The sequence below is a fragment of the Brassica napus genome, chromosome A2 (genome assembly GCF_020379485.1).
Source record: "Brassica napus cultivar Da-Ae chromosome A2, Da-Ae, whole genome shotgun sequence".
NCBI classification, from domain to species: domain Eukaryota; kingdom Viridiplantae; phylum Streptophyta; class Magnoliopsida; order Brassicales; family Brassicaceae; genus Brassica; species Brassica napus.
In genome coordinates, this window is record NC_063435.1 from 24984642 (window position 1) to 24999040 (window position 14399).

The 14399-nt window shown below is 31.3% G+C and overlaps 1 protein-coding gene and 1 long non-coding RNA gene across 2 annotated transcripts; both read left to right on the forward strand.

The window, feature by feature from the left end:
* Positions 1-1901: 1901 nt before the first annotated feature.
* On the forward strand, positions 1902-3413 carry LOC106424795 (short-chain dehydrogenase reductase ATA1-like). Its single transcript, XM_013865548.3, has 4 exons — positions 1902-2104; positions 2203-2283; positions 2392-2660; positions 2861-3413. Exons 1-4 carry the CDS (start codon positions 2085-2087, stop codon positions 3403-3405), a joined length of 915 nt encoding a protein of 304 aa, XP_013721002.2. The 5' UTR covers positions 1902-2084; the 3' UTR covers positions 3406-3413.
* Positions 3414-6563: 3150 nt separating this feature from the next.
* On the forward strand, positions 6564-8957 carry LOC106424791. The gene is made up of 5 exons (XR_002660996.2): positions 6564-7083; positions 7148-7242; positions 7412-7501; positions 7708-8014; positions 8121-8957. It is a non-coding gene; the product is annotated as an uncharacterized LOC106424791 (long non-coding RNA).
* Positions 8958-14399: the final 5442 nt, after the last annotated feature.

Genomic DNA, 14399 nt, shown 5'->3' on the forward strand with positions numbered 1-14399 from the left:
AAGCAAGATGACAAAACAAAAGGTTTTTTGACGTTTCTCAGGATTTTTAATTAATAAGTAGTACTAATAATACTAGTATTAGTTACCCAATAGGACAATAATTTCACACTGATTAGTTATCTTAATCGTAATTTAAACCCAGACATCAAGAGGAGTTCTTGAGTTGTGGAATGTGGAGCAGTAAAGCCTGCGGAAACGGTGTCGTTATTGACTTTATTGTCCCTTGTAATGCAGACAAACCATGATCAAAACCTACCAAACCCAACTTAGTCGCCACCACTAACATAAATCTTACTTTAATCTCTTTTACCTTTCGGTTTTTTGGGTTAACAATAGCTTTTTGAGAATCTCTGTCTTATCCAAGATTCTCTCTTTTCTTGTTAACTTTTATAATCTTATCCAGTCAATAGGGTTCTTTCTAGTAGTCTAGTACATTGGTCGAGTGACTGGTTGGACTTACAATACCATTATTTGTCTCCAACGTCATACTTTTATTTCGACTGGTGTCGATATATCTTAGCCTAAACGTCATTTAATAGCAAAAATTTGTTTGCCAAGTAACATCTTTAACACAAAACAAACAAATTTGATCGGTTGAATGTGTATCACATGCATATGCAAAAACACCAATCAACCAGTTTTTTTTTTGTTCAAATCAACCAGTTAAATACCATTTTATATATGTTAGAAAATTTCAGCAAACGAATACGTAAAAGATATATAGCAAAAAGAATAAATACCATGAATCATTTTATGTCCATTCTAATACAACCGAGTTAACATCTATAGCCTCACATTGATTAAAGTATATAAAAGGACAAAGTATTATAATATCATAATAATATATAGATTTATTCATTGACACTTGATTTTAGAAAATTCAATAAAACTATATACAAATCAAATATTTTTCCTTCATAGAATTATTTAAAAAGTGCATATAGCCTAGCTATCTATACTATTAAAGCAGGATCCTATTGTCATAATTACCTTAGGGGCATGTTTCCTTCACTAACATTGCATGTTTCATTAAGGGCAATTAAGTAATATTAATAACAAATCTATATTGGGTCATTATTTTTGGATCCAGCCCAAATCAAATCTCTTTTGGGCCATTTGGGCCTATTAAAAAATCAGATTCAATTCTCACTTTTTTTTCCTTTGGGCCATTGAGTCCAAGTTCAAATAATTTTTTTTCAACTATTCTTAATTATTATTTTTTTCTTTTCTTAATATAATTTAAGCATTCATAAAAATAATTGAATTTTTTTATTGAAAAGTATAAATCTTTATTAAAAGTATATAATTTTTTAATTAAAATATTAACCCCATAATAAAATTAATTTATCAGAGTTATACCAACTTAATTCATTAAAAAAATAAAGTTTAATTTTTTTTAACATAAATAGTCATTTAAAATGAAATACGATAAATAAAGATAAATTTTTTAAGTCTTTTATAAAATAAAACACAAATATATGAAAATGTGACATTTACTAAATATTTGTCAATTGAAAAAAAAACAAAAATAAACCCGCGCTTTGAAAGCGCGGGTCAAAATCTTGTGTTTTCTTAAAGTGGAATGACACGTTTAGTTCATACATTAAATAGTACTCCCTCTATTGTTTTATAAGATGTTTTGCTTTGCACAAAAATTAAAAAATAAGATGTTTTGCTTTGCAAAAGAATTAAAAAATTTACTTCTTAAAAGATAATATTATTAAATAATATAAATTAAACATAAGTTAACCAATCATAAATAATGCAATAAAATGTAATTGGTTGACCAATTTTCAATAAAGTTAAAGTTAAAATAATTCAATATGTTTTCAATCAAAACATCTTATATTTTGAAACATCAAAACTTCTTCAAAACATATAATATTGTGGAACGGAAGGAGTATAAAAGAATAACCAAAAGAAAAAAGAAAAAAATATTATAATAAAATTGCATCTTGGTAGATTTACTCTAAGCTTCTCAACCTTTACTCACGTTGTCTCCCATGATAAAAAGCTTAAGCCTCTTGAACCAAAAATATCTCAATTCACATTCACATAGTGATTAAGAAGAGGAAGAGAGGAAAATGCTGAGGTCAATCACAAGGTAAAACACTCACAATACATGCTTTAGTCTATACTTAATTATCTAATTAAATAATTAGTAATCGTTTCAATTTTCTTATCCGTGGCTTCTCTTTGCAGAAACTTCAAACTCATTGCTTCAAATGGTTCGATCCCTCAGCTAATAACCTCTTTTCTCCACTATTCGACTTCTTCTTCAAGGTCGACTCTATAATGTTCTTTAGTTATTAACAGAGTTAAATATCCTGATTTGATATTCTAATACGTGAAGAAAATCTTCTAAAATGTTTTACCCCAAATATACATTAGAAAGTTAGAAGGCAAAGTCGCGGTCATAACAGGCGGTGCAAGCGGCCTAGGGAAGGCCACGGCGGAGGAATTTGTAAGCCAGGGTGCTCAAGTCATTATTGTAGATATAGACGAGGAGGCTGGTCGTATGGTCGCGACCGAACTTGGCTCAGCCGCAAATTTCATAAGATGTGATGTCACTGTGGAGGAACAAGTCGCTAAGGCCGTGAAAACCGTCGTGGCTCGCCATGGGAAGCTCGACGTACTACTCAATAGCGCCGGAATATCATGTAAGAAATGCTTCTACAAGAATTATAATCTAAAATTTTCTCTTTACAAAAATTTATTTACACATCATATATAATAAGATAAACTATGTACATGCGATAACTTGAACTATATATATTTTTTTCTTTGCTTTTTGTTAAAGTTTGATAAATCTCAGATATTAAACATCTTTCTAGCTACAAATATTACTTATAAAATACAGGCTCCATATCACCACCAAGCATAGCGGACCTAGACATGAACATATACGACAAAGTGATGCGTCTCAACGTGCGAGGCACCGTCTTAGGGATAAAGCACGCGGCCCGAGCCATGATCCCCGCTGGCTCAGGCTCCATCCTTTGCCTCTCCAGCATAAGCGGCTTGATGGGCGGGTTAGGCCCACATGCATACTCAATCTCTAAATTCACAATACCAGGTGTGGTCAAGACGGTAGCTGGTGAGCTGTGCAAGCACGGCATAAGGATCAACTGTATATCACCTGCGGGCATTCCTACGCCTCTAACGCTGAGAATGTTTCGAGAAGTGTTTATGGGTCACAACATTCCGGAGGAACAACTTGTGGCCATTGTGAACGCGGGAGGAGATTTGAAGGGAGAGAAGTGTGAAGAGAGAGATGTGGCTAAAGCGGCTTTGTATTTGGCATCAGATGATGCTAAGTTTGTGACGGGGCATAACCTTGTTGTTGATGGTGGATTTACTTGTTTCAAGACTCTTAATCTTCCTTTCCCTGAATATTCAAGCTAATTTAAGTATTTTGTTGTATTGCAATATTTTTAACTAAGACTGTTTGGGGGTAATTTTTGATGTGATATTTTGACACTACCATCTCAAAGATCAAAGAAGCATGTCAAAGCTTTATATCTTTGAACCAGTGTTTGTTGGGCCTCATAACAGCAACTACAATAGATGTACCACTTTGAAAGAAAGTCATGACTAGTTGGGGAATATAAAAACAACGGTTGGTACTACTTTGTGCAGTCACTTCCAAAATGATACTCCCTCTGTTTTTTATCGTAAGTAGTTTAAGCAAAATTTGTTTGTTTCAAAATATAAATAGCTTTCATAATTTTAAGTAACTTTTACTTTTATTGGTTATAGTGTTACCAATCAAATAATAGATACTTATTTATGATTGGTTTAACTACACGTAATTTATATATCAAATGCTATTTTTGAAAAAATTAACAACTTTCTTAATATTTGTGCATTCATTTAAAACTACTTACAATAAAAATAATTTAGTCTATTCTATCCTGATATCTATATATATATAAATATGTTCGCTTCTCTCCTGTGATGCCACGTCATTAAGTCGTGCGTTATGGGAGTGACACGTGTCCCATTTTATATTTGGGGGCAAAATATAACAAAAGGATGAATAAATAAATGCAGTCAGGGGTAATTGAACCCATGACCTCCAGCACTGGTAATTTCTCTTAGAACCACTAGGCTAAAGTCACTTTTTATAAATATGTGGCCGCAAAAATACTTAATATCGTGTCGGCTGGAAGCCCATGCTTCTTCTGCTTGTGGCTAGGGCCGGCACTGACTGACGTCAAGATAAAGATCGTGAAGTTAAAAACTTTGCTCCAAACAGTTTTGCAATGTTTCCAATCTTTATAACTTGATGCATATAATATATATCAAAATACATTTGTTGTACACGCTTTTATTAGTTTTGCTTTTAAAAAAAGGTATTTGCAGTTATAAATGTTTTGTGCCAGTGAAGTAAAGATTGAAAAACCTCTATATATATGTCATTTTAAAATAACACCCAACTTCTATATATAGTCAATACATATGTCCATGTTATATTCTAGACTAAATATTTTCTCTTTTAAAAATATAGAAAACAGTTTTTTTAGTCTACAAGCAAATATTGTAGAGCAAGTATGCATTATACAAAATAATATATATTTAAAATCCATACGCAAAAACATAAAAGTTGTTATAGGCCTCTTTCTGACACATGCACACTCCACTATGAATAAGAATAAAAAAAAACAGTATTGTTATCAAACTTTATCACAAATCCACATTTATACATCTATAATTATGAGTTGAACAATTAGTTAATTTGATACAATACCAAAGCAAGAATAATCAAAAAACAACTATACCACCGCATACTAATAAGTAACACATAACAGAACCACATTCTTGAATCTTAAAACAAATTTCAACTCGAGCATTTAGTGAATATCAAATTAACTAATATCCCGCCCGTAGGGCGGACCGACCCTAGTAAATATTAATATCATGTAATTGTGACGTTAGGCCATGATTAATCCGGGCTCTTAGGACGAGGTTCTTAACTTCGGTTACAAATCGTTTCTTACCTTTTAACTAAAGAAAACTAAGAACTGTCTCTTAAATAAGAGATATAAGAGTCGGTTCTAAGCCGAAAATGTAAAAAAAAAAAGTGTCAAATCAACTTTTAAAAACTCCAAATTAAAAATCCGGGTTAATCATGCTCTTAGAGTTGAGTTTCGCTGCTCTACAGGCCACCACCTAACAAGGCTCCAGAGGCATCCCTGAGCAGAGCAAAATGAAACATGGGCACGGAGTTTCTATTTTCAAAGGCTTAATTTTTTTAAAAAAAAATCTATTACAATAAAATTGCATTTTGTCATTTTTTCCTTGCGCCACCTCAGCAAAAGCTCCAAAACTTGACACGTCGCACTCCTTCCATCAACTATTTCTTTTTCTTATGCTAAGCTATTGAATTTGTGGAAGCCCCTTTAATCCAGTGGTTTGATTAAATGTTCATTAATGTTTCTACACTAGAAGATCTGGGGTTCAAACTCCAGAAAACGCAAATTATGCGGATCATGGAGAAAAAAATTACAAAAGGTTTTTAGTATGGTGCAAGGACATATCATCGAACATGGATTTCATAGGGCGGCTCTGAGCGATGCAGTCAGACGTGCATTCTCATATAATGGTAGAATTGTCGGCTGTAGAATCGTCTATGTAATATTTCTCATCGTTGTAATAGCATAATTAATCAGACGTTTTAAAAAAAAACTATTGAATTTTACATGTGTGCATCGTATGGCTTTTCAAATACAAATAGCATTCTTAATTTAAATAATACTGAACCCTTAATTTCGAGGCCCAACAACTTTTACCTTTACTTCTAGATTGTGTTGTCGTCTCATCTTCCCTAAATCTTGTTGAGGCTCCGAATGGTGACTGCGGATTGAGCGGTGCGGGACAAGCGGTTTAATTGCGGTGCGGTTCTAACAGTTATAAAAATGTATAGATATAGAGTATATATAGAAACTTTTTTTACTGTTAACTTCAGGGCGGGGCGAGAAGATGGTTACCATTCAAAACCTGATTTCCTAAACCTCCATGGAAAAGCTCCCTCTCAGCTTTAACACCAAAATAATAACTCTTTTAATTATGTCCTTCGTTCATGCCACCTACTCCATGATTATTGATTCTCCTCCTCTCACCTCTTCCGTTATAGTAGAACCTCTATAAATTAATAATGTTGAGATTTTGAAATTTTATTTATTTATAGAGATATTAATTTATAAAAGTTTCTTTATTTAGATTTATTATTTTAAGATATATATATATTCTAAAATAAGAAAAATGTTTAATTTTAGTGTATAGACATTAATCTTTTTTTTTTAATTTAACATTTATATTAATTTTATTATACTATTTTCTGTATATAATATATATTGCATAGAAGTTAAATGTGGTTTTATATATAATATTACTAAATCTCATTAAAAATATATTTAACTGTTAAAAAAATATAAAGATAATTCCATTGTGAATATAAAACAAACAATACAATAATAGGTTCTTACTTATATAAAATATATATACATATAAATTATTAATTTATAATTTTAATAGAACCATATATTTTTATAGAATTTTCTAAAATATTATTATCTTATTATTTTATCGATTTATGTCAAATTTTGAACCAACGTAAACTGGGACCGACGAAATTTATTAATTTATCGAATATTAATTTATAGAGGTTCTACTGTATATGGATGCAGATTATTATGAATTTCATCGCTTGCTCCACTCCCTTTCCTTTCTTTTCTTTACGTTTCAAACACAAGCTATGACAATGGCCAATTCCCAGCTCTTACTTTATGAGTTGTAAAGGGATAAACATAAAGATTTCCTATTCCTAATATATATGATTTAAACTTTATCTCTATTGTACCTTTACTTAGATAACTTAGGATCTCATATGTTGTATATATACTCATTACATTGGATCAATAAACTCACGCTTTCATAACATATTTCAAGTTGAAGTCCGGTCATTCTTGACTGATAGTTGTGACGCGCTATAAAGCACGAGGACACCTATTGTGTAAAGTCTCTGAAACGTTTCCAAGACGACTTCCTAGATCATTCGTCTTGTCTGGTTTGTAAATCAAGGTGAAATATAGATTAAGGATTTTTTTAGAAAATATGTGTTTATCTAATGATGATAATAATGTAGTGTAAAGGATGATTATGAGGTTGTGATGATGATGATGATGATGATGATGATGGTTCAGTGTTTCAATTCATAGATTGCCGTTTGAGAATGTATAGGTATTTCCCTACACAAATTGACTAAGTCTTCTATTTTCCCTGAGAAAATGAGATCTCATCTTTGTTTTTTTACTCTATCTTCGCATTTATCTTTCTGAGATCATTTCCTGTGCTATTTTTGTTTGTGTGTATTTATTTTTGTTTAATTTTATCGTTCTCTGAGGATTAGGTTACGACAACGACAATCATTCAACAGAACAACGTACGTCCTCTATGATCTTTCATCAAGCTTTGCCGAGTTATTAATGAATATTTAAAGGTATACTTCTCTCACTTCCTTGAAAAATTTTGTTGTATGAATCTTGGATTGGTAGCTAATAGTAGGTTCAATGATTTTACATGCCGAGTCAGACACCGACCGAACCAATTTTATAGAATATGTTTCCAATTTTTTTGTCTTAGCCAAGTATTAGATGATGATCTTATTATTCAAGAAGCTGATATATGTTTATGTTTCTCTTGCAGCTGGACAAGAATGCAATTGAGAAATAGGCGCCTCCTTTTATCAAAAAAAAAGAGGCACCTCCTTCTCCCCTCCCAAGGTTCCAGGTGTACTCCTTCTGCAAAACCTTGACCTTATGGACACAAGTACACATGTTCGGTTTTATGTACATAGACTGGTGTATATATATATCAAAACTTATTTTCCCGAATTTTGTTCTAACATATTCTTTAATTCACCCTTTTGATTCTTCTCTCAGGATCTCCGGTCAATCTCCCTAGCAAGAGTTGGTTGCAAAGGTTTTGCATGCAAATGAGTGACGTTTCCAAGGTATTGGAAACAATTTATTGAGTATCTTCTTTTATATCTGTTCTATGGATCTTTTATGTCATAAACGTTCCATGATGGTTGATATTTTTGATTTTGTTATTGCCAGGTGAGCCACGAAGCCATTTGCTTCAGAGTGGGATGGAGCATGTTTTGTTTCATTGATATGAAGTATCTAATTCTTATATATGTGCGAGAATGCAGAATTATGTATGTGAGAGGTGCAAGTCCACATAGAGTCTGTGATGAATAATACTCCATAGACATGAGATTTAAATGAGACTTCACGCGGTTTTGAATTACTAAATCTACCTAAGAGGACAAATTAGCTATCCTTGAGCCTGAAGGTGATGGTTTCAATTGGTATAAGGTGGAATTGGCCAACCGTGAATTTTACTTTTGGAATTAAGGGAAGATTCCTTACTTGGTTTGCACCGGGTCAAGAGTCAATCTGTTTCAGAAGAGAGCCTGAAGGATGCACCAGTTCCTGCGATTGTTTATGAGAACTCTATCAACTGTGATTTATTTATTGTGGAGGTTGAATAAGAGGCCCTCCTCAGAATTTTTCATCAGAAGCCTTGATAAGAAAGAACCAATTCCTGAGATTGTTCCAATGGCAGCTTTGTGATGCCCTTTACCAGAAGCTTTAGAAACAGTTGAATCACTTGAAAAAGGTATTAAAGAGGAAGAATTAAGTAAAGGGAAGATTCAATACAGAAAAATGTATCAAGCCCTGTTCGTTTGTACATCTGGAAGATGTATCCAAATGGTCCATCTACATGTCTTATCCAGATGTTCCATCTGGGTGTTGTTCGTTTCTTCATTTCGTCCATGCATCGAAATGAATCATCTGAATGCAACTATGTTCATTTGCTTTTCATTTTTTAACTTTCATCTGCATCTAGGTGGACTTATTAATAAAATGACTAAAATATAAATTTTTACGTTTCGCCGGAAAATTACGGTTTTGGCCGAAAATATTTTTGCGGTTTTTGAGGAAATCTATGTTTTTCGCGAAAAAGTACATTTTTGTGGTTTTGGCAGAAAAATGCGTTTTATGGGTTTGGCGGAAAAATATGTTTTTGCGGTTTGGACGGAAAAAGTGTGTTTTGACGTTTTGGCGGGAAAAGTGTTTTTGACGGGAAAAGTTTTTTTCACGATTTTGACGAAAAAATACATTTTTCCGGTTTTGGCGGGAAAATACGTTTTTCCGGTTTTGGCGGGAAAATACGTTTTTCCGGTTTTGGCGAAAAAATGTGTTTTCCACTTTTAGCGGGAAATGTGTTTTTCCGATTTTGGCGGGAAAATTTCATTTTTCGCTTTTGGCGGTGAAATTGTGTTTTTCAGTTTTGGCGGGAAAATGCGTTTTCTGGTTTTGGCGGGAAAATTCTGTTTTCCGGTTTTGGCAGGAAATTTCTGTTTTTCGGTTTTAGCGGGAAAATTGTGTTTTCCGGCTTTGGCGAGAAAATGTGTTTTTTCCCCCGGTTTTGGTGGGAAAATTGTGTGTTTTCCGGTTTTGGCGAGAAAATGGTTTTTGCAGTTTTGGCCAGAAAATGCTTTTTGGAGTTTTGGAGGGAATATGCGTTTTTTGGGTTTTGACAGGAAAATACGTTTTTTTTTTTGTTTTGACGGGAAAATACGTATTTTTGGTTTTGGTCGAAAAGTGTGGTTTTACTGGTTTAGCCAAAAACTGTGTTTTTATGAAAATGTGTGTTTTATGTTTTTTTGCGAAAAAACGCATCTTGCGGTTTTGGTGGGAAAGTGTGTTTTTCAGTTTTTGCGAGAAAATACATTTTTTGGTTATAGCGGAAAAATGTATATGCAAAAAAAAAATAGAATTTGTGGTTTGAAAATTAATATTTTGATTTTAAAAGGTCATTTTTGTCATTTATCATTTTGGATTGAACTAGATGTATATGCATCCAAATGCACTGTCAAGACTCACCTTCATTTGGGTGAGAATTTGATATGCATTTTTAAAAATATCTGGATGTAGCATTATAATGCACAAAACGAACATTAATTTGCATCTTCACTCAGATGGATCACCTGGGTGAACAAACGAATAGGGCCTCAATGGATCAGCTGCAATCACCAATTTATATTAAATTTATATTAAATGAACAGGGCAGGGCAGGAGCCAAATACCCGACTCACCCGCTAAACCACCAACACATAGAGGATCAGTCTCAAACAATACACCGAACTCAACGCTGCTCCAAACAGACGCAGCATGGAGAGAAAATCTTCATCTAGCGGGACTCGGCTGGATTGTGGGAGAAGGAACAGAGAAGGTATCGATCCTAGCACACTGTCACTACGTCAACTCCTCCCTGGTGGCAGAGGGCCTGGCGCTACGGGAAGCACTGCAATTCTGTATTGAGAAGAACATCCGACAAATACGATGTGAAACGGACTCACTCCTGCTGGTCAAAGCACTCAATTCAGGACAACAAGCAACAAAGATCTATGGCATTATGGCTGACATAGTCTGTCTTTCTTAGCTTTTGATTCTATCCCTTTTTCTTGGATCCAACAAAATAGAAATGGAGAGGCTGATGCTTTGGCAAAGCAAGCCCTCTGGAATGAAGCTTGTGTAATGGCTCCCATAAACATTGGAGTTTAAGTCTCTATTGAATGAAATATGGTGTTACAAAAAAAAGAACAGGGCAGGAGCTTGATATATTTGTAAACGATGGAGGCTCTATAATGGAGCATCCGGGATGGTCTCTCAAGTGGTTTCTGGAACTACACAGTGTCAAAGATTATTGTGAATTTAGCCAAGGTGTGTTAGTCTTGGAAGATGCTTCGGTTGAACCGTCCTGTAACAATGGAGAAAGGCAACCACAGTCCATAAACAACAGAATGTGTTGCTATAAAAAACGGGTAGTTGTGGATCCAATATTACTACTTCACAAAAGGACAACGGTTTTTTTCTAAAGAAGGACAACGATTTCGTTGTAGAAGGAGGACAAGTATGTACGATTTTAGGTGGTTTGTTTTGATTTAGTTTGGGATACTTCTCGTTTTTGTATAAATTATATATAGTTGCAACATCAATTTCTCGAGTTCACGTTGGAACATCAAAAGATTCACAATGTAAAAACACATTTTAATCGTGTATACTGTATAACAAATAACAAGTGACGTGAGACTTGCATGAGTAGCTTTGTGTAGTTTTGAATTGAAGTTATATATTTCTAAACATAATAAAATATTCCTGTTCGGAAATTCGCTAGGCGTTACGCGTGCGCTCGGGCAGCGCCTAGCACCTAATGAAAAAATCGGATATTATACGGAGATTAATCGCTGATTTATTATCGATTATTTCAAACCAAGATTCTTTTGTTTTTTTTTTGCCAATTTCATGAAAGTTTCATGTATATTAGTCGATTAAAAGATGAAACGAATAAAAAATTAAGCTTTTTCAGGAATCTCGATTTTCTTACCGAATCACTCTAACTCGCCACGCTTGGTGGCCGATTTACGCTTTTCCAGCAATTTTACCCTCCTAGGCGGCGCGTTTTAGAACATGGTAAAATATACATAAACCAACATAATAAAAACATATAGGAATATGAATTATTAATATAATTATTTTATTGTCAAGTGGAAAATTAAAAATCAAACATTATTTTTGTTACTACAACCTTCCAAAATAAGGTGTATTTCATGTAATTTTAGGCTTTCAAATACCACATAAGTTAAATAATTAATGAATTTGTGTAGAAGTTCTTTTCTTGGTGCATATGAAAAATAAAATTATTATATATGTACATGAGATAAAATTAAGTCTTTGTAAAAAATGTTCTGCTAAATAGTATAAACAAAGTATACTTCATAATTTTTTCTCTTGATTACGAGACATCACTTTCGAAGATATGGGTTTATTTTAAATAATTTATGCATATTTTTTTCAGAAATATTTTGTCAAAAATATGCAAAGTATGCTTTATATATACTCTTTGTTCTAGATTATAAAGCATCCATTGCATTAATATTAAAGTATATTAGATCTCTTATATATCTGATTACATTTTTAAATAATATTCATTTGGTTTATGTACTGTTAGAGATTCAAAGCAAAGAAAAAATTTCTCAAAATAAAATAAAATTAAAAAACAAATTTGATTTCAGTTTTCAAAAGGTAATGATGAGTTAAATGATACTACTATCAAATATTCATATGTATATTTTTCCACAACGTAAAACGTAATCTATACTATTATTTATAAAGTGATTTGGCTTATTTGGCATATTCTCTATGATTTTAGTTAATTTGTTTACTTGTCATATTTTCCATGATCTTAGGATAAATCATTAGTTTAATTAATATTTTTTGATATCTATATATTTATCATGATATTTAAAATCATGATAAACATGAACATATTTTACCGATATATATACCAATATTTTTTTAAAATATATTTTAATATATAATAAACATGATATTTAGGATATTTAATTAATAAATGGATATTAATAATATATACCGATAATATCATCGTTACTTTTCTCTCATTTATAATTTTAATGACTAATATTTTAACTAATAGCTAATTTTTATGATTTTTACTGAAAATATTGATTAAATACAGATTATTATAAAATTTATATAGAAGTATACTAATATATTTGAATTAATCAGTTTATTTAGTTAATTTGCTTATTTTCATCTTTTCCATAGTTATATGATAAATTATTAGTCTAATTAATATTATTATTTAATTTATTTATTTTGATATCTATATATTTATCATGATATTTAAAATAATTAATAAACATTAACATATTTTACCAATATATATATATATATATATACTAATATTTTAAAAAAAATATATTTTAGTATATAATTATCATGATATTTAGGAATTAATAATTAGATATTAACAATATCTACCGATAATATCATCATTACTTTTTCTCATTTTATAATTTCAATGACTAATATTATAGCCAATTTCTATGATTTTTACTGAAAATATTGATCAATACGTATTATTATAAGATTTATATATAAGTATACTAATATATCTGAATTAATCGGTTTCTTTTGTTTATTCGGTTTGATCCCTTAATATTGAACCATATTCATATACTGATGTTTTCTAAACATAACATCCTGATCGGTACTTCCAAATCTAGACTATTTTCTCTATTTCAGTTTGGATTGGTTTGATTTTACCTGATTGAACACTCCTAAACTATTGTTATTTGTTAATGTTTTATATTTGTGATTTTGTTATAATCCTTATAGTACCACATAATTTCTTTTCAGTCCAAATACAATATGTGTTAATTTCATATGCAAAATTTCATAATTTAGTTATTACTATAAAAAAGATTTTGATCCAAAATCTACATCACATAAATAAAAATATGAAACAAAATAATACAATTTAATAAATTGATTACCAATATAAATATTGAAATTTTATGATATATAATAATTTAAATTTATATTTAATTTAATTATTATTATTTTATTTAAAAAAATTGAATTAAAAATTGTTAGATGTATAGATATATTAATCCGGACAAGGTGCAGAACATCAACTAGTACCCTATTATTACAAAGTATTTTGAAGCACTAAAGATTAATACAGCAGATTACAAAATACTTATATATATATATATAAGCTAATATATTTTCATGAAATTATTAATATACTCATATTTATTACATTTATTTTTCTAAAGTACCACAGCAAAAAGTATTTCATTTATTAATTTCTTTAAAAACATATTAATAGTTAATCATTATAACTAAATTATTTTAATTAAAAATTCCTCGTATATTATATAATTAAAATTTTGAAGTGTTTATAGGAAAGAAGATAGTGTATATGAAAAAACAATAATGACAAAACACGTGGACCTGCATTTAATATAAATTTTAATTTTATACAAACTTTTACTTGTTTCTTTCCTATTTCCTTCACCATTTTTAATTTTTTTGTATTTCTTCCAATAAATGTGGACCTCCAATTTTAGTTTTGTTTATGGCCACTTGTATCCAAGGACCGCAATTCTGTCATCGAGTCAAATACCAAAACTAGAAACTCATATACAATATGTTAAGGATCTCAAAAGAAGCAGTCATCCATGGCGGCCTTATTGTGAATTTAGCCAAGGTGTGTTAGTCTTGAAAGATGCTTCGGTTGAACCGTCCTGTAACAATGGAGAAAGGCAACCACAGTCCATAAACAACAGAATGTGTTGCTATAAAAAAACGGGTAGTTGTGGATCCAATATTACTATTTCACAAAAGGACAACGGTTTTTCTTTCTAAAGAAGGACAACGATTTCGTTGTAGAAGGAGGACAAGTATGTACGATTTTAGGTGGTTCGTTTTGATTTAGTTTGGGATACTTCTAGTTTT